The sequence below is a fragment of the Triticum dicoccoides genome, chromosome 1A, assembly GCF_002162155.2.
Source record: "Triticum dicoccoides isolate Atlit2015 ecotype Zavitan chromosome 1A, WEW_v2.0, whole genome shotgun sequence".
Lineage (NCBI taxonomy): Eukaryota > Viridiplantae > Streptophyta > Magnoliopsida > Poales > Poaceae > Triticum > Triticum dicoccoides.
Window position 1 is genome coordinate 304540285 of NC_041380.1, and position 19713 is coordinate 304559997.

General features: G+C 44.0%; 2 protein-coding genes across 2 annotated transcripts; one reads left to right on the forward strand and one right to left on the reverse strand.

The window, feature by feature from the left end:
- The first annotated feature begins 4220 nt into the window (after nt 1–4220).
- Nucleotides 4221–5107, forward strand: LOC119269888 (male-cone protein 1-like). Its single transcript, XM_037551821.1, has 2 exons — nt 4221–4605; nt 4799–5107. The coding sequence occupies exons 1-2, from the start codon at nt 4296–4298 to the stop codon at nt 4810–4812; spliced, it is 324 nt and encodes a 107-aa protein (XP_037407718.1). The 5' UTR covers nt 4221–4295; the 3' UTR covers nt 4813–5107.
- Nucleotides 5108–5333: 226 nt separating this feature from the next.
- Nucleotides 5334–19206, reverse strand: LOC119269886 (myosin-1-like). Its single transcript, XM_037551816.1, has 23 exons — nt 18386–19206; nt 14753–14854; nt 14528–14671; nt 14302–14452; nt 14174–14201; nt 13056–13221; nt 12913–12976; nt 12778–12791; nt 12608–12692; nt 12233–12336; nt 11934–12072; nt 11543–11661; nt 11290–11442; nt 11122–11211; nt 10716–10793; nt 9414–9572; nt 9122–9325; nt 8823–9028; nt 8609–8744; nt 6848–6977; nt 6592–6738; nt 6382–6461; nt 5334–6295 (listed from the first exon to the last, which is right to left on the reverse strand). The coding sequence occupies exons 1-23, from the start codon at nt 18785–18787 to the stop codon at nt 5612–5614; spliced, it is 3585 nt and encodes a 1194-aa protein (XP_037407713.1). The 5' UTR covers nt 18788–19206; the 3' UTR covers nt 5334–5611.
- Nucleotides 19207–19713: the final 507 nt, after the last annotated feature.

The window sequence follows — 19713 nt, forward strand, 5'->3', positions numbered from 1 at the left end:
AAATTTCTACCACCATATTTTCCTCTCTCGTAATAATTACATGTAGTATCATAAGCAAATTCAACAAAATATCTATCACATAAAATATTTTCAACACGATCCACATGCATGCAAAGTTGACACTCTTCCAAAATAGTGGGATTGACATTAACTAAAGTCATGACCTCTTCAAATCCACTTTTATCAAAAACTTCATAAGATTGAACATTATCCAAATATGTGGGATCTAAAGTTGACACTCTTCCAAACCCACTTTCAGTATTATTGCAAACACTATTATCAATCTCATAATCATCATGGGGAGTAAATAAATTTTCAAGATCAAAAGAAGAATCACCCCAATCATGATCATTGCAACAAGTAGAGGACATAGCAAAATTAGCATCCCCAAGCTTAGGGTTTTGCATATTATTAGCACAATTTGCATAAATAGAATTTATAATAAAATCATTGCAATCATGCTTTTTATTCAAAGATCTATCGTGAATTGCATCATAAAGTAATTCATCACACTTTTTAGATTCACGAATTTCAGGCAAAACCTCATAAAGATAATCTAGTGCACAAAACTCACTAGCAATTGGTTCATCATAATTGGATCTCTTAAAAAGATTAGCAAGTGGATGAGGATCCATAGGTCTTAGGTTCTCTGTTTAGTAATAAATAAACAACTATTCCAACCATACGAGCAAACAAGAACGGGCAAAAGAGGCAAATAGAGAGGGAGGATAGAGAGAGAGGGTGAATAAAACAGCAAAGGTGAAGTGGGGGAGAGGAAAACGAGAGGCAAATGACAAATAATATAATGCGAGAGATAAGGATTGTGATGGGTACTTGGTATTTTGACTTTTTGCGTAGACTCCCCGGCAACGGCGCCAGAAATCCTTCTTGCTACGTATTGAGCTTGCGTTGGTTTTCCCCGAAGAGGAAGGGATGATGCAGCAGAGTAGCGTAAGTATTTCCCTCAGTTTTTGAGAACCAAAGTATCAATCCAGTAGGAGGCCACGCTCAAGTCCCTCGTACCTGCACAAAATGATAGCTACTCGCAACCAACGCGATTAGGGGTTGTCAATCCCTTCACGGTAACTTACGAGAGTGAGATCTGATAGATATAATATTTTTGGTATTTTTGGTATAAAGATGCAAAGTAAAAAGTAAAAGCAAAGCAAGATTAAAGTGATGGAGATTGATATGATGAGAATAGACCCGGGGGCCATAGGTTTCACTAGTGGCTTCTCTCAAGAGCATAAGTATTCTACGGTGGGTGAACAAATTACTGTTGAGCAATTGACAGAATTGAGCATAGTTATGAGAATATCTAGGCATGATCATGTATATAGGCATCACTTCCGTGACAAGTAGACCGAAACGATTCTGCATCTACTACTATTACTCCACTCATCGACCGCTATCCAGCATGCATCTAGAGTATTAAATTAAAAACAGAGTAACGCCTTAAGCAAGATGACATGATGTAGAGAGATAAATTCATGCAATATGAAATAAACCCCATCTTGTTATCCTCGATGGCAACGATGCAATACGTGCCTTGCTGTCCCTTCTGTCACTGGGAAATGACACCGCAAGATCGAACCCAAAGCTAAGCACTTCTCCCATGGCAAGAACTACCAATCTAGTTGGCCAAACCAAACGGATAATTCGAAGAGACTTGCAAAGATAACCAATCATGCATAAAAGAATTCAGAGAAGATTCAAATATTATTCATAGATAGACTTGATCATAAACCCATAATTCATCGATCTCAACAAACACACCGCAAAAAGAAGATTACATCGAATAGATCTCCACAAGAGAGGGAGAGAACTTTGTATTGAGATTCAAAGAGAGAGAAGAAGCCATCTAGCTACTAACTATGGACCCGAAGGTCTGAGGTAAACTACTCACACTTCATCGGAGGGGCTAGGATGATGTAGAAGCCCTCCGTGATGATGGCCCTCTTTTGGCGGAGCTCCGGAACAGGCCCCAAGATGGGATCTCGTGGATACAGAAAGTTGCGGCGGTGGAATTAGGTTTTTGGCTCCTCTTCTGATCGTTCGGGGGTACGTAGGTATATATAGGAGGAAGGAGTACGTCGGTGGAGCACCGAGGGGCCCACGAGGCAGGGGGGCGCGCCCCCCACCCTCATGACCTCCTCTTTGATCCGATCCCTTGCAGTAGGGTCCAAGTCTCCTGGATCACGTTTGGTGAGAAAATCACGTTCCCGAAGATTTTATTCCGTTTGGACTCCGTTTGATATTCTGTTTCTCCGAAACACTGAAATAGGCAAAAAAATAGCAATTCTGGGTTGGGCCTCCGGTTAATAGGTTAGTCCCAAAAATAATATAAAAGTGGAAAATAAAGCCCAATATAGTCCAAAACAGTAGATAATATAGCATGGAGCAATCAAAAATTATACATACGTTGGAGACGTATCAAATACCAGGCGAAAATCTTAGGAATTACCAATGCTTAGAGAAATCCATACAAAGATGGCTGGGGTGGGGATTTTGGGATAGATTTTACTTTGGATATATTTTTCAAATTTGAACAAAAGTCTTTGCTAGTGCCTCTCTTCATAGTATGATTGTCTTATACTCAATGTGAATCTTGGATTCACCAAAAGACCTAGAAAGTACAAACTATGAGCTTGATGAGCGGAACAACTAGAAAAGTTGTTTGTAGGGGTCACTAATCATCTCCCATATAAAGCCATAGACCTGAATATGAAAATTATTCCAAATTCCAGAGATGAACTCATTGATATCATTAGTCCTCTCGGATGTTTTTTCATTAAGCTTCAAAACAACTAGGGTATTATGGAGATGCACTTCCTATATGTCGATGGGTCCGAAGAGAATGCACTCGGTGGCTCCGAACGCACAAAGGTGAATTTTTCACAAAGGCTTGGAGGATCCGGTGGAAGTAACTCAAAGATTTTGAATGAAACTTATGGTTTTTGGATAGAACATAGATTACAACCCGAATGATCTGACCACACAACATTCAGAGGCTCCGAACTATACTATAATCCTAGGATTTTGCTACTATATGATCTCACAATGTCCAGATGAAACTCACTCAAAGTGTTTGAACGAAACTTTTAGTTCAAACTTTAATTGGCTCAGAGGTATTGGACGGATGACACTCACGGCTACTAGACAAAAGGAGCAATGCTACACATACGAAAGCTTACATGAGGCTTTTAAGTAAAAGCTGATGTGGAGGTAGGTAATTGGGCCAGGTTAGCGGATGGGGCCCACCCCGGTTAAATTAGGGGGGGGGGGGGAGAGAATGTATGAAAGGTTAAGTAAACTTACGTAAGACTCTTAGTAGGTGTAGGATTATTGGGACAAAAGTCACCTGGAGGTACAGAACGTGAGTAGAAAGTTTTTGTACCATCTTGGATATACGAGACACCTTGCTTGGGGGATCTGAAATGCACAAAGTGCAACTAACTAACTTTGTAGATTGCATCAGAGGCTCCGGATGGAATCAACTTGGAGGTTTCGAACAGATGAATGTGAAGAGAGTTAGGACTTGAAATAATGAGAAATTTTGATGGGTTTTGGAGACTGAACTTTGATAACATATCAAGAAATACTTCTCACAAGACCCAAGACCCCCTTTGATAGAATTGGCATACCTATGACTCGAAGTGATCATGCCAAAGCTTGATCCTTGTATTTCGAGGGGTCGCGAACCATCCTCCGAACTCAACATCTTTTGGGACTATAACTGATCAACACTTTGAGAAATTGTTAGTCCCTTTATTTAGTCTTGTTGTCATGATTCATCAAAACCCACAATGGGGTCCTAGATGCACTTACAGTTTGACTACTTCTACGGCCGCGATTGCTTATCTTTTCTCCACTAAATTGTGCAAATAAATAATGATATGGTTGAGCCCACATAAACATCCAACGCATCCATGCCGAAATTCATCTAGCATCCAGGCCTCTCTATCTGAAGTTCTGTTCAGGCATGCGGATGATCAGGGACTAGAACAAACTCAGCAACATTCTCACACCTATCGCATTTGCATGCAAACACAAAGATCAAGCAAGCACGCACCGTGGAACCAGCTCACAAGCGTTGCATTTCCATGGCCGGTTCCCAGCCGAAACACCAGCTCCCCCGCCAGCCAGCCCACCAAACAAGCCAGACCCTCTAGAACCATTAAGCACTATAAATACCCTAGCCATGGCACATCACCGCCGCACCACAAGAGCAACCAACCATCCACGAGACACACAAGCACAGCACAGCAGCGGCGTGAAGGGAAAACTCCGGCAAGATGTCTCAGCTCGCCCGCGCCAGCCTGACTGCGGTGGCGATGTTCCTTCTCCTTGCCGCCGCAGCAGCGGCGGGGCCGGCGGGCTGCCAGGACGACGTTGTGGCGCTCAACGAGGCCTGCTACCAGTACGTGCAGAAGGGCGCGCCGACGGTGCCGCCGTCGCAGGAGTGCTGCGACGCCGTGAAGAGCGTGGACGTGCCCTGCGTCTGCAGCTACCTGGGCAGCCCCGGCGTGCGGGACAACATCAGCATGGAGAAGGTGTTCTACGTCTCCCAGCAGTGCGGCGTCAGCATCCCTGGCAACTGCGGAGGTGAGCTAGCTGCTGCTTCACTTTGTTGACAGACCACACATGAACTGTGACTGACATGCTTACCCCACCAGAGTGCTAGTTCATTCAAACCTAAGAGAACTGGAGTACATGTACTAGGCATCGATGCCGTTCGAGCTCATTATTCTAAGTACGTAACAATTGAACTGACTGTATTTTGGGTTTATTGTTACAGGATCGATGGTCTGAAGCAAGAAGAGGCCGGCTGAATGGCAAGCTTGGATAACGTAAGCAGCGCAGTTAGCACTGCTGGAATAAATAAGACGTCCCGGTCAACTCATAGGTGGACGATGCCGGAGCACAAGGAATGTATTGCCATTCAGTTGAAGTTATTTATAGTAGTATTATACTTTGACTACGTTGCAACTTGCAGGACTCTTGTATTGCCCAGGTTGATCTATCATGTTATGTTACTCAATTAGGGCAATTCCGAAATGAATGACAGCATTGCAATAAGTATGAGCAACGAATTCCCCTGATATTATCTAATCTTGACCAGTGAAGATATTCTGGATGACTGAACTGAAACCAAACACACCTGCAAATTCATCAAAACAATTTACACCTGCTTGTGCAAAACAAACAAACAAACAAACAAACAATTTACACGTGAATATGCATGTAGGAATAGATGCCCACATCCTACTTGACTGCAGTCAAACTAAACCGCATACAAACATAACATACATACATACGCAGAAGACAAGATGGCAAAAGAAAAAGAACTGAGCAATCAATCCCCAATCTCTCCCCTTCAAGTAGTGGTATATCTTAGCAAGTAATTACATCACAACTCAGTGGTTCATGGGTGGCCTAGAAAAGAAGCAGCCCCCCAGTGGAAGAACTATACAACTCGCCCTCCACGAATCACATACATACTCATCCAGCCCAAAACACTGGACTCCGCAGCATCACTCACAAACCTCTCTAGGACTAGCGCCGGCGTGTAAAATGCCGGCGCGTCTACACCGTCACCATCACCATACACTCACGAGAACTTGGAGGTGTTGAGCCTGCCCCACCACTTCCGCTTGGCCGAGTTGGGGGAGGACTCGTTGCCGCCGCCGCCGCCGCTCGCGAGCTTGTTCAGGATCACCTTGGTCTCCCTGATGCGGGAGCCGAAGTCCTTCTTCCACGAGTCGAAGTTCTGCTTCAGCCTGCGGAGCTCCACGTCCGGGTTCAGGCTCGCGTCCGCCTGCCCGGACTTGACCTCCACCAGGAACTTGGCGTCGTCGGCGAACACCTGGCTCCGCTGCTCCAGCTCCTCCGCCAGCCGCCCGATGACGCTCATGCTGGCGTTCATATCGCGCCCGGTGATCCGCGGCGCCGCGGCCAGCTGCTGGGAGGAGCCCCCGCCCACGTGGTTCCCGTTGCTCTCCCAGCTCTGCTCCACGGACGAGTCCGACATCCGAGGCGTCTCGTCCAGGGCCAGGCTCTTCTTCGCCACCGACAGGCTCGACTGCAGCGACCGCATCTGCTTCTGCCACATCTCCTCCATCGCCTTCATTTTCTGCTCGTATTCTAACCATCGGTTCTCGTATTGCTGGAGCCGCTGGTGTAGCATCTCGTTCTCCTCATCCTTCTCTCGAACTGTAGCCTCCGCTCTTAGGATTCGGCGTTGCAGCTCGGCCAGGAAGGACGCCTTGATCAAGATTTGGTCGCCGTCTGCCTCCTGAAATAATTTAGTTCATGTGTTTAAGTGCGAGCAGATAGGGGGAAAGCCAGTACCAGAGCAGAGAAACAGATATAACCGTGTACCTTTTTCGATTCAAATTCTCTTAACACGTTCAGTAGATCAACATTGCCGGCGCATCTTCTAACAAGACAACCACGGATACCTTCATGTTATGTGAAGACGGTGTGTCATATTACCACTTCTATCTTTACAGAGTCTGACGAGAATGAGGAAAATACACATACAGTTCTCCTGCATGGTTCTAAAAAAAAGAATGAGGAAAATCTTCTTACCAGATTGTACAACCACTGAAGCCTTCCGTATCTTAATGAAGTATCTTCTTGCAAGCCAGCCTTTTAGATTTTTCTGCACAAGAGTGGCTGCCCTATGTTTCTTCGACAGAGATGAATAACTTTGTCTTGCATTCTCAGCACGAATGACTGCAAGATATGAGGAGCAACCGGCCCATATAGTAAGCATGAGTAGGAGAGAAAGATAGAGCAACAAGAAATACAGTAATGCATAAAGCAGTGGGGCTTGGATAGGTACATGATTGAAGAGCCAAAACTCCTCTGATTCGTTCACTTGCATGGCGCCGTGCTTGATGCCCTCTGAAACAGCTTTGAACCCTTAAAACACCATGTAGAGTACGATTCCGAGTATTCTCAAGGTTGCCAATCTTCAGTTCCCAAAAATTGAAGCAACGCAAGATAGTTGTCATTAGAAGCTTAAGTAACAGTAGTAGACAAATGTATAAATAACCACTCAAACTTCAAAGACAGCATAATTATGAATTATAAATTTTAAGAAAGCAACTTTAAACATGTGATGTCAATTCATATAAGTATCATAGGCCAACACCTCTACTTGAAAACCATGAAAATATGTCGACCCGATATGTGATACAGTACAGAGGAACAAACACGGTGATACAGCATTTTCCAGAAATACATCACTTACACAAGAAAAAGAAGGCAAGCCAAACTGACACCGGCATGTGCACTAGAAGAACAAGAGCCACCACTTGTCATTCACTAAACAGAACACCAGATGTAGTTGAAAAATGTGTGAACCGTGAGCCATTGTGCTCTTGGTATGCTCTTTGGAAAGCATCCCTACCTGAATGTTTTCTCCTTGATACCTGTTTGGTGCATTTTTCTTGTATATATATTTTATTATTTTTTCTATTTACCAACCTTTGTTGTTTATAGATCAGTGCTGCCGTACTACCTGGATCTTGTGGATCCCAATTTCTGTGTATTTTTAGGGTCTGTTTGGTTTGAGCCCCAGTTAGCCCTACCAAAATTTTGGTATGACCAAAGCAAGCGCATGACCAAAAATTTGGCAAGCTATTGGTGTTTGGATTGCCACCATTACAACTTCCAAATTATTGGCATGTTGTTGTTTGGATTGTGACCATGATAGGCTCCAAATTTCAGACACTAGTTCTGAAAGTATTTAAATGTGTCTATTATACAGTACTAAAATTAAAAAACATACAAATTGATAGTAAGAGCGGGCGTGAAGAAAAAAGTTGCCAATATAATTACAAGAGAGAGAGAGATGCTGCAGTTCTGCAGTTGGAAGTCGCTAATTTGTGTGCAGCGTTGCATGCATAATTTTTTTAGTTGATGCTAATCACGCAAAGGCTCAGATTTTTTATTCAGTAAAAAGCGCAGCTGATTGTTTAGAAGGCATAATATTCGCCAAATCCTACTGCATGCATGCAGGGCCCACCAATCAACAACCGAAGTCACCGCGCCAATTTTTTGGCGAAGCATTCCGGCGCCCGCGTCTCGCCCATACGTTGGCGTAAATAACACATAGGAGAGCCGGGCAAGCTGGGCGAGCCAATTTTTTGGCGTCGATCCAAACAGCAGCCAAAATACGTGGGCTAGCCAATTATTTGGCAGGGCGTGCTTTGGCATGAATCCAAACAGGCCCTTACTCCTTATTTAGTGTATGCTTAGTAGGATCCATCCCTACTAGGACTGTAAAATATATAAACTTGGTGTCTTACTGCCTCTTATAGCAAATCACAATGTACTTATTAATGGCCTTGCTAGACAACGGCAAATCAGTGCACTAGCAAATCACAAGCATATCAGTCGAATATCAAATTACTAAGCTGCCCTGCTGTGAAATATTGGGCAGCATAAGGAATTCTTATCTAATTACCTGTCTATTCTGAAAGTGAAACCCAGTGAGTACGAGAAGAATACAGAGCGCAAACAAAGTAGCAGCATAATGTATGGAATACAACAATAACCCAGGTGTGTTAATTAATGAAACAAAGACTGCTTGACTGACCTGACCAGTTCGGAAGAACAACTTTGTGTAGCCAACTTGATACATCTCAGGCAAAATGTTGAATTGATGAAGAATTGCAACCGAAACACTAAGTGGATCTTGAGACGCAACATCCTCAAGAAGAAGAAAACCATACCTGATAATTTGAATCGTTAACGTCTTGCACGCAACAAAAATCAGAAGCATAATACAGATATACAGATATTTGAATTACCGCCGAGCAAACTTCTGATGAGTCATTCTCGTTGGGTACCCAGATCTTGAAATGCGCACAACTTCAAGAACCCCGCAGCATTTCAGTTGCTGAAGCACAAGTTCTTGTCCGTAAATGGCAGGGAGCTGCAAATTATTTGGTTTAATGCAACGTATGAAGTGTGGTGTTGTGCTTTCAAGTCTTTGCATAAGTTGGAACAATTGTCCCTGCCAAACATTTAAACAGACAGTTGTTAACAGTTGATCTGATTCATTCAAGATCTCCTTAGAAATTTCTTTGGGGCCACAAAGTTTTTTTACCTTAAACTTCATTGCTACACTTAACTTCTGTGAATCAGCAACACTAGGCCTGTATGGTACAGATTCTAGATTATCAGATTGAGCAAGCATCTTAGATGCAAACGTTTGTGGTATAGATAATTTGCATTTGGCAAGGAACTGAATTGAGTCCATGTGCAATAAATCTCTGTTCTTCTCCAGAAAACCCGATGTGTCATACGCCACCTAATCATCAAAGAAATGGAATAAAGTTGACAAGTGGTAAAAGAAAGACTGATGTGAACATGGAACTGGATATTTGACAACTCCCAACCTCTCCTGCATAGTGACGGACAGTGAAAGCCTTGCCTCTTTCTCCTCTGAAGCAAGAATTAGTGTCAAGATGTTGCTTGAGCTTGTTTGCAAAAGTAAGGTCTGTGGCATTAGGGAATGTAGATTCCTCATCCAGCAGAGACAACAACCCCAGTGGTTTCTGTATCCAGTAAGAGAAGTAAGCAAGATAAAGAATCCCAGACATTTTTACCAAGTTCTCAAACAACAACAAGAAATATGGATGTAAGCGAGTTTTATTTTCTTTATTTTAATTTTGCCACAAGACATCTACAGAACTCATTAAACTCCGGCAAGGTTAAGGGTATGTTCGGTTTGTGCCCAAGGTTAAGGGTATGTTCGGTTTGTGCCCAAGGTAGTCATGTCAAAAAGTTGAGCCGAAATTTTGGTTGAGGTTTTGCTTGCCAATGGATTGGACAACATTGGCTAGAAAACTGAACTAGAGTTGGTAAAGAAGCATTGGTATGCCAAAAAGATGGTCTTCGTCCAAACAGAGGCCAATGGTCATGTCCAAAAAAAATGTAGGGTACACTTTGATCCCAATCCAAACATACCATAACCCAATATACACCTTGGCTGGGAACCCAGAATCCACTGTGATAAGCCAGTTATATGTTCCACCCTTGTTTTCCCGATGCTAGTTATCATCATGGTTTGAGAAACCAGCAACTACATTTACTTGTACACCGTTAGGATTAGTCAATCAAGCAGTATTTACCAAGTTTGTAGAACCCCTGTATTCCTAAAAATGGAAGTATCTGCATATTGGTACAATCTGAAATCTGCAGGCTTTACTTTGAGTAATGTGGAGACCTTCTATCACATTCTATTTTTCTAGTAGTGAATTTTTGTCTCTGAGCTAAGAATGATTGAATGCTATGGGAAAATAGCACTTGCAATAAATTTATATTTGGAATTTTTTAAGTTAACCACTTCCCAGAAAAACAAATGCATTCCCCCTCTGCTTATGTCAAATAAAATAGGCATGTGCTTTTTACGGAAGTACTGGTAGAATTTAAAGCGAAGGGGGAGCCTTGGCGCAGCGGTAAAGCTGTCGCCTTGTGACAATGAGGTCACGGGTTCGAGTCCTGGAAACAGTCTCTTGCAGAAATGTAGGGAAAGGCTGCATACAAGAGACCCAAAGTGGTCGGACCCTTCCACAGACCCTATGCAAGGGGGAGCTACGTGCACCGGGACTGGTAGAATTTAAAGCATTGCCGCACAGACTAATATATTTATGATTTCTTGATGATGACAACAATGAAGACAATGTACAGGCCCATACCTTCTCAAATAGATTCAAACAGTCCTGATTGTCCTCAAACTCAACCTTAGCCCAGTCAATGCCATCTTCAACATATTCCTGATCACAGAAATGACATATTTTTCAGAAAGTTACTACAAGAAAATCGATAACCGTGGAGTGAATGCAATACATTTTATAAGGAGAACGTTACAGTTGTGACAGAAGCCGAAGCCATAATCAGTAAGAGAAGTTCACGGAATAATAGGAGCATCAATGCTCTTGTAACTTTAATGTATTTTTTTTCTTTACTGAGTGGTGTTAAATTATTGTGAAGTCAATAAAAGAACAAGAATGATCACTATAAAATGTACACCTGCTGGTACCAGAAACTAAGCAAAATTGCAATGCTGCAAAACATGCACCTGAAAGTCAAACAACAACTCACCTCTTGCTCAAGCTTAAACAAATGGCGATTGAAATGTTGTTGTAGCCTCTCGTTGGCATAATTAATGCAGAACTGTTCAAAACTGTTTTTCTGCAAATTGATAGCGTGTCATGAGAAAACATTTGACAATGAAAATGTGAAAATGCAGGCCAAAGGGAAGTGCATTACATCAAATGATTCAAAGCCGTAGATGTCAAGAATACTGATTGATCTCCCAGTTCGACGCTTGCCAACTGAAAGGGACTTGTTAATTTGTTCTACAAGCCACTCGAACAAACTGGCATAGAGAGCTTTGGCCAGAGCATCCCTTGTGTCAGTTGCCTGCAATATCCAAAGGGAGGTAGGTGTGTAAGAGATGTAAATCAAATAGAACTTCATGGCTAGTAATTTGCCTAGCCATTAGTTGAGAAACCATGCTAACCTGTGTAAGAGTAAGCTTCTGGACAATATTCTCATTATTAACTTTCATATGCCGCTTTGACAAAACTAAATTGAGATCTTCAATACTGCAGCCAAGAAGTCGTGAAACCGTTTCCGCAGCTGAAATAAAATCTATTTTGTTAATTTTATAAAATAGAACCAGCCAGTGATACAAATGCAATACAAATGCTAATTTGCTTTCAGGTCTTCACATTTGCGGTATGTTATACTAAAACATTGAACAAAATTGACGAAAATACACAGCAGTAACCATCAGTATTTAAAACTGATGATATACAACAGTATGTTAACCAAATCATCACCAAAGACCATAATATTGTGGAAGTTATGGTCCATATAACCATATTAGCGGCTGAACATGTTCTTTTTACCTTCTTCTACAGTGATCTCAACATGATTTTCATTATCAATAATTGTGAAAGAGACATCTCCAAGCCAGAGCACAGCTGAAACCATTGCAAAAACATTATCTTGGTCCTCCTTGCTGATATGGACGATGTTCATAGCTTCCTATTAAAAATATAAGTCAACAAACATGACAGTGCACAAGAACAACAAACATGATAATGCTTCGATGGAATTAACCTTATATAGCGACGTATTTATTGTTGTGCCCCAGGTAATCTAAAAGAAGGTATTTTAATTAGAAGGAGGCAAAAGTATATTATACCGTTACAGCATGAAACATTTCGGCATCATCCACACCAGCAATTGAATAGCAACAACTCTGTTTCAGATATTTGTATTCATCCACCTTCTTCAAATTCAACTTCTCTGTATCAAAACATTGCACAGAAAACCATGTACAACTAAGTATTGTGCAATGCAAAAGAATGGAGAAACGTCAATTGTCGATGGAAGACATTGTAGTAACTATGTTGAAAACCGAGCAGCACAAATAATGGTTCTTGTAATAAGCAGGAGGAAAAGGACTATGTTCAAAAGAAGTTTGAGAGGATATACTAGGATGCCATCACATGTACAACTGTACAAACCAAATAAGCCAGCGACTAAAAAATTCAGACAGGATGAATAGATTATGTACCTCTGAGAGTCGTTGGAGCACCAGCACATAGCTGATAAAATATATGGTAGGAACGCTCACCGACCGCACACTGTACAACTCTTGACTACCATAGTGGAAACAGTTCGGATTAGATTACTTATCCTAAAACAGTGTGTAGGAGAAAAGATAACCACAAAATTAGGAGTTACCTTCTCGAGTAGAACTGCCCAATTGCGCATGCAGCAAGATCATTAGAAAATTTCATCAATAAAAAACATAAAATTAAATGTAAACCAGAAAATGCTAATGATATAAAGCAGGTACACTCGGCAGAATCTGCATACATGTTTGAATCATGGCACCACATATTCTTCCAGTCGTACTGAAATGAATTTCAATGAGCTTTCCCTGTAATAAAAAATATAAGAATATTAGCCATACTTTGTTCCGCGGTACAGTATTGTGATTCTCACAAGAAAAAACTTACGAAGCGACTTGAATTATCATTTCTTAATGTCTTTGCATTGCCAAACGCCTCGAGTATTGGGTTGGTCTGTAGGATCTCATACTCTATGCCACTTCCACCTCCAAGTGAAGCCAGATACTGCATGGCAATCTTTGCAGTTTCTGTTTTTCCTGCTCCACTCTCACCACTACATAGAAAATGGCATCACTCATTCATTTGCTCACCATATCATGGTTTAAGTAAAAAAGAATGACGGTTGCTTAAATAATGTCAATGAAACAAAAAAGCTGAAAGTGCAAACTGAAGTGTATCATGCACAGTGAACCTTTTTAATCAGCTACAGTAAATTTATTAGATTTTTGCGGTGTACTACTCACTGTTTATTCCAATCTAAGGCGATACAGAAAAATCTACCACATTTATTACTTACTGGTGAACCATGTGAAGGAAAAGGAACAGGTACATGAGATTATAGGGTTGGTGTGTGCCTATTGCATCTGTTGGAACCGGACTATTCTCAAGTCCCAATTTTTGTATGACAAACAACCGCTCATATTTTAATGTCCCAGTAGGACCCTTGTAGTGTGAACTGAAATCATGGACAATGCATGAGACAATTATAGGGTTGGTGTGTGCCTATTGCATCTGTTGGAAGTGGACTACTCAAGTTCCAATTTTTGTATGACAAACAACCATGCATATTTTAATATCCCGGTAGGACCCTCGCAGTGTGAACTGAAACGATGGACAATGCATGAGATGATTAATATAAGTACATTTCACTGGTTACGTGACTTTTATTCTGTTCAGCTGACAGAAAAAAGTAGCAGAAAATGCAAAGTACCAATCCCAAAAATACATATTTCATGTGGCTTGGCTCCGCTATCTATTACTCCCTCCGTTCCCAAATATAAGTCTTTTTAGAGATTCCAATAAGTGACTACATACGGAGCAAAATGAGTGAATCTACACTTAAAAAATGTCTACATGCATCCTTATGTTGTAGTCCATTTGAAATGTCTAAAAAGACATATATTTAGGAACGGAGGGAGTACATATCAATTCAGGTGCAAAGTTATTACAATATGAATCCCACTGAATGCTTCTTAGTTCTTACTGAAAAAATAGAAGATACCAACCTTATAATAATGGACTGGTTAACTTCATCTGCAAATGAACATGTCAATTAGTTAGGCATAGATGTAGATGATTTTCCTCAGAAAATTGAAAGATCATACCAGCAAGAAAGATGTACTAATAGACTGACCTCTTTTCATTTCACGAAGCGCTGAATCTGCTATTGCATACACATGTGGACTGTCCATTGTTTTGTTTCTATATGCTTTAATATACTCATTACCATACAGTGCAACCTTCTTAAAAGGGTTGACGGCCACCAAAACTGGACCTGCTTTAGTCTACAATGCAATAGCATATCACTAAGAAATTCATTGAACTCCAGAAGAAAAGACAAGGTTCTGATCTATCCTCACATAAATCATGTCTTGTGAATATCTGTACTGCAAGTTGTACAGCACAGATGGCTCACTTAGATAACTCAGCTGCATAAGATCATCCACTCCATCAAGAATTTCAGGATTTGCAGGTTGAAGGCTCTCCGTTTTCAATCTTAGAACCTTCAATTGGAAGAAGGGGAGTCAAACTATAATAATTCAAAGAGATAATAAGATCTTCCACGCAGATTTTAGGTAGCTTACTTTTCCTTCAGGAACCTTTAGTACAGACTCGTCACCAGAGGTAGTAATCACGGTGCATAAGGCCCAATCACCATTTGGAAGCTGACAAAAAACTCTATGCTTCTGCAACAAGTGTTAGGTAGAATGTAAATTAGCGTCTTACTCCAAGTTGAAAAACAGATACAGGCATATCAGTTGTATAATTCCAGAAGTTGTTCAATTTGAAATTGGATGTTTAATAAGTACCTAATGCATCTCTTAATTGTGACACAACAGTATTATATGTAATAATGGGTAGCTAAAACAGAAAAATTACCAAAGACACGACAGGAAATAAGTACAAACTACTGAAACACCATTTGTGGATCAAAATTTAAATGATGAAGCTCTATTTATGGGTTTAACATACCCCTAACAGTAAGCGCAGTGCAATGTTTTATGACAGATCACATCATGATAACAACCTAGAAGTCTATAACTAGAGAACAACACATTCCTCGAACTCCCGCCAAAACTTCGCATGGCGCCTTCCTGGCATTGCAACGTCAAGTGGCAACATGTATAACTGCAGTATCATGGACAACAACCTACGACCATCTACAACCGGACTGGGCAAATATGACCCCGTAAACGTCCACGGACAGCGCCGGCCCGCACCTCATTTGTCCGTGTGCGCAGTCATCCCCTCATATGCAAACCCTCAAATCCATGCAAAAACATGCAACGTAGATTTCAACACACATACTTCCATTGCACATAGTTCACATAGTCCAGACATTACATAGGGGAGTTGTACATACCTATGTTTTTAAGGCGACGCCTTACCGCCTTAGGGAGGGGGGGCGCTTTGGCGCCTAGGCGACGCCTAGGCGGGCGCTTTGGACGCCTAGGCGCCCAAAGCGGTCGATTTTCCAAAGCGGAGGGGGAGCGCTTCGACGCCTAGGCGTCGCCTTAGGGACGCTTTTAAAACATAGGTACATACCATGAGAGACTACCAAAATGACGGCATCTTCTACTACTTCATCATAACTAAATTAACACTATATAGATATACATAGTTTAGTTCATCACCTACGGCTGCCCTTGCCCTTGTCCTCGTGCTCGCGAAAGTAGTGGTCAAAGACATAGTAGGGGTCGAGGAGGATCTGCTCGGCGCCAGAGCTGGACATGTCGGACACGACACTGGACATGTTCAGATCCTCCTCCTTGGGGGGGAGGCTGGCGAGGGTACGGACGGCCAGGGTTTGCTCCACAGCAAGGTCACGGGCGGCCCGGGCACGCCTCTTGGCCCAGATCCGAGCACGGGCTTCCTCGTCGCCAGCCGCCGTTACGCAACACACCTTCTCCCTTTCACGGCGGGCACGATCGTCCCTCGACCTCTTGGCCTTGCGCATTGACCTCCGACTCGGAGTCCGATGCCGCAGGGACAAGGATCCAACGCTGGCCAGCCCTCCTCTCAGCGCACGCCTGATGCGGTAACGGTGCGAACAGGCGATGCGAGCTTACGCCTGAGGCAATGCCACCAATGGATGCCATCCGGAGTGGCAGAGAAGGCGCCCAGCTGGTGGATCTGCCGCCCTCTCAGGAAACGGTGGACCGCAAGCCAAACAAACGGCTACTTCAAACTTGCCCGAGCCGGCAGCCAGATACCAGTCGATGGATCCGGACCGGGCGGGCGGACTCAGACCGCTGCTAGCCATGCCGGAGATGACAGGAGCTGTGCGGATAGGAACCGGGGGTGGTGCGGGGCTAGCTGGAAGTGGAGTGGACTGAAGAATGGCTAGGGTTTGCTCCAGGGTGGGGATAGGGGGTGATTTTGTGGGGTCGGGATGGGCCGGTCCAACATGGCAGACGCGTCCGGGCAGCCCCAAATCCAACATGGCAGACACGTCCGGGCAGCCCTAAATCCGCCCCACGAATGGGTCGGACAGCCTGGACGTTTGGGCTGGGTTTGAGGGGTCTGGGTGGGTGGCTGTTTGAGGTGTCCGAGCTGCCGCTCGGACATTTAGGGGAACCGGCTCCTCTACCGTGCCCGCTTGGCACGGCAGGGTGCCGTGCCTTCTTTACCCCAGCGAAGCAATGATCTAGCCCAGGAAACTACTAAAACTCACCTGATGCCCGCTGATTAACAACATGGTTCTCAATTTTTTTATTGATTAACAATATTAGTCTTCTATAAAAAAAATTAACAGCATTAGTTCATGGCTGCATGTTCTCATGGCGTTTTTTTGTTTGTCAAAATTTCGGTCGATTTAAATTTGGTTAAGTATATAAGTCAACTGTTGTCTGCATGTTGTTTCTCAACTTTTTTGTCTTTTCTGGATTTATAGTTTCTAATACTTGAATATATTTGCTAACTTTTCAAAATATGCAAATGTAGGAAATGGTACTGTTGCCCGCTCGAAGCAAAATACAAATATATTTTAACAAAAAAATGCTCTCCGTAAAATATGGCTGAGATTAAGCAAAACCATTTTTCAAATATGAGTTCATTTTCATTTTAGAATGTTGCTCATGTATATTCATAATAGGTAATTAGTTTATTGAGACAATGATAGTGGAAGGGCCCCGTTTTCAGATGTTTCTTCGAGTTTTGTTAGGACTTATGTCCTGCTCAGGAAGACGAGATGGCGGCGGCTCCTTGAATATTAAATAAATTCCTCCCCGCCTAGCCCCCGTCCCAATGGTGTGTCTAGCATCGTCGATGGGCATATGGAGATGTGTTTCCGGCGAATCTATCTTTGGTGGATTTGGATTTGCTTGGATCTGGCCGTAGTTCATCTACGTTCGTGTGTCTTCAGGTTGGATTCTTCCAATCTACGCTACCCTTTCTCGGCGGCGGTTGTTATTCTGCCGTGTCGGTCCTATGGGGTCTTAGCACGATGACTTCTGAACTGTGTATACAACAAGTTTTGCCCGGCTCCGGCGAGGGAGGGGCGATGACGGCGGCGTGCCTTCGGCTCGCTTTAGTACTTGTAGTCGTCGCTAGGTGGTCTACGCATCTGGGTGTATTTTTTTATTATTTATGGTGTTTATTGTACTGTCATGATTGAATATGAATAGATCGAAGTGTTATCTAAAAAAATAAAAGTAGAAATAGTGAGTTAGTTTTTCTAGGGGGAAATAGTTTCTTTTTGGGTTTGGGAAATAGTTAATTAGGTGACACGTGCAGGCGTGTGATACATCAGATTTTTTTTAGTTGAACGTGATGCATCCGGTGAACAGTTGGGCTGATTAGATTAACTTTCATCAAAGAGTCTGGCCTTTCTGGCCCATATCAATGTGTAAGGTGCGGGGTAAGAAGGCACGGCACCCTGCCGTGCCCAGCAGGCACGGTAGAGGAGCCGGTTCCACGTTTAGGGGGGGAAGTGGGGGGTCCGGTTGTAGATGCTCTAAAGCACGTAGAAATGGAGTTACATCTTGGTATCTATGTAGCTCAGCCTAGCACTTCACAATTGTGTTTACTGGTTGCTGGAAATAGGCTCTACAGCTGGTTAATGCAGGAATTCAATCAAACTACCAAAAAAGAAAACTCTGAATAATAGGAGTTCACAGATTCAGAAACCACAAAACTTTTAAGCATTATCCATATAAATTCTGCCATTCCAGAAGTGTCGGAAAACAGAAAGGGCAAAAACGAAGGGGGAAAGCCACCTTTTTAGCACCGTAGGAGCTGGTGTCACCCCATCTGGTGTCGCGTGGTGAGGGGCCAGCAGCCGCCGTCGGCGACGGCCTCCGCGGCGTTGCGGCTGCAGAGGACGCCGAATCGACCTCCCCGCCACCCCCAGCACTCTCCTCCTCCTCCGTTGTCGTCGCCTTGGAGCTGTAGGGAGAGTCGGCGTCTCTCTCGGGCGGCACCGCCTCCCCTTCCTCGTCCGCCGCCGCAGCAGCGGCCCGGCGCCCGACGCCGTTGGCCGCCGGGCCGGCTTCGACGCCGGCACGCGCGGCGGAGTACTTGTAGTCGAGCGACATGGACCGCGCGGGCTGCACCTTGGTGGGCCCGCGCGGGCGCAGCGCCGCGGACTTGCGCACGGACCGCACCTCCACCGACGCCATCGCCGGCCGGCGCGCCCGAGATCACCTCGCGGAGAGCCCCAAAACTCCCGCCTCCGACGGGATCTCCGCGCTGACCACCTCAAATCCACACAGCCCAACCTCCTCCCAGCGCCAATCCAATCCCCCGCGCCCAGCAAACGACTCCCAAATTCTACAGAAAACCGCAGAAAAACACCACCGGACCAGCCGATCTGGGAAACCGCCGAGGCCTCAGGAATGGCAGCGCGCGCGAGCTCCCCGTGGCCGTGGAGATGCGCAACCCCGTGGCCGTGGCTCCTCCTCCACAGGCGCAGCAGCTCGCGTACGCCTCCTCCCCTCTCTCTCTCTTTCTCTCGGGGGAAGGGTGAGAGAGCCAGCGACAGGGACAGAGTCACCAGAGGGAGGGAGAGAGAGAGTGGGGGAGGAATATTTTAATGGAATTAAGGCACCTCGCTTTTAGTATCCGGGACGAATTACGTGGTGGTGGTGGTTTAAAAATGTTCAAATCTAAATGGGGGTGGCCGGGTGGGTGGAGGGGGGAAGGTTTTGAATCCGCCACATGGCAATGCCCTCCTCTCACTCACAATAATTCTAGTTCGGCCGCTGCTGGTGGCAGGATCAGGATGGATTCATCAGATCCAGGGGGAAAAAGTGTGGCTGGCATAGGAGTCAGCAACGGGTGGCCTGCCTCGCGGTGACGGCGCGCTAACGGCTCCGGCCGTTGTTCCCTACCCAAAATGCCGACGATGGCCTCAGGTTTCAAAGAATTATCAGGGACGATGCGCAAAAAGAAAGAATTATCAGGGACGACGACGATTCTACGGGAGAGGAAAAATGCAGGGGACAGGTGTCTCCGTGCTCGTGGTAAAAGAAAGGCATTCTCTTGACTTTTCCTCTTGGACAGTGCTGTCGTATGCTTCAGTCCAAACCAGTGGTTAAGCATGTTT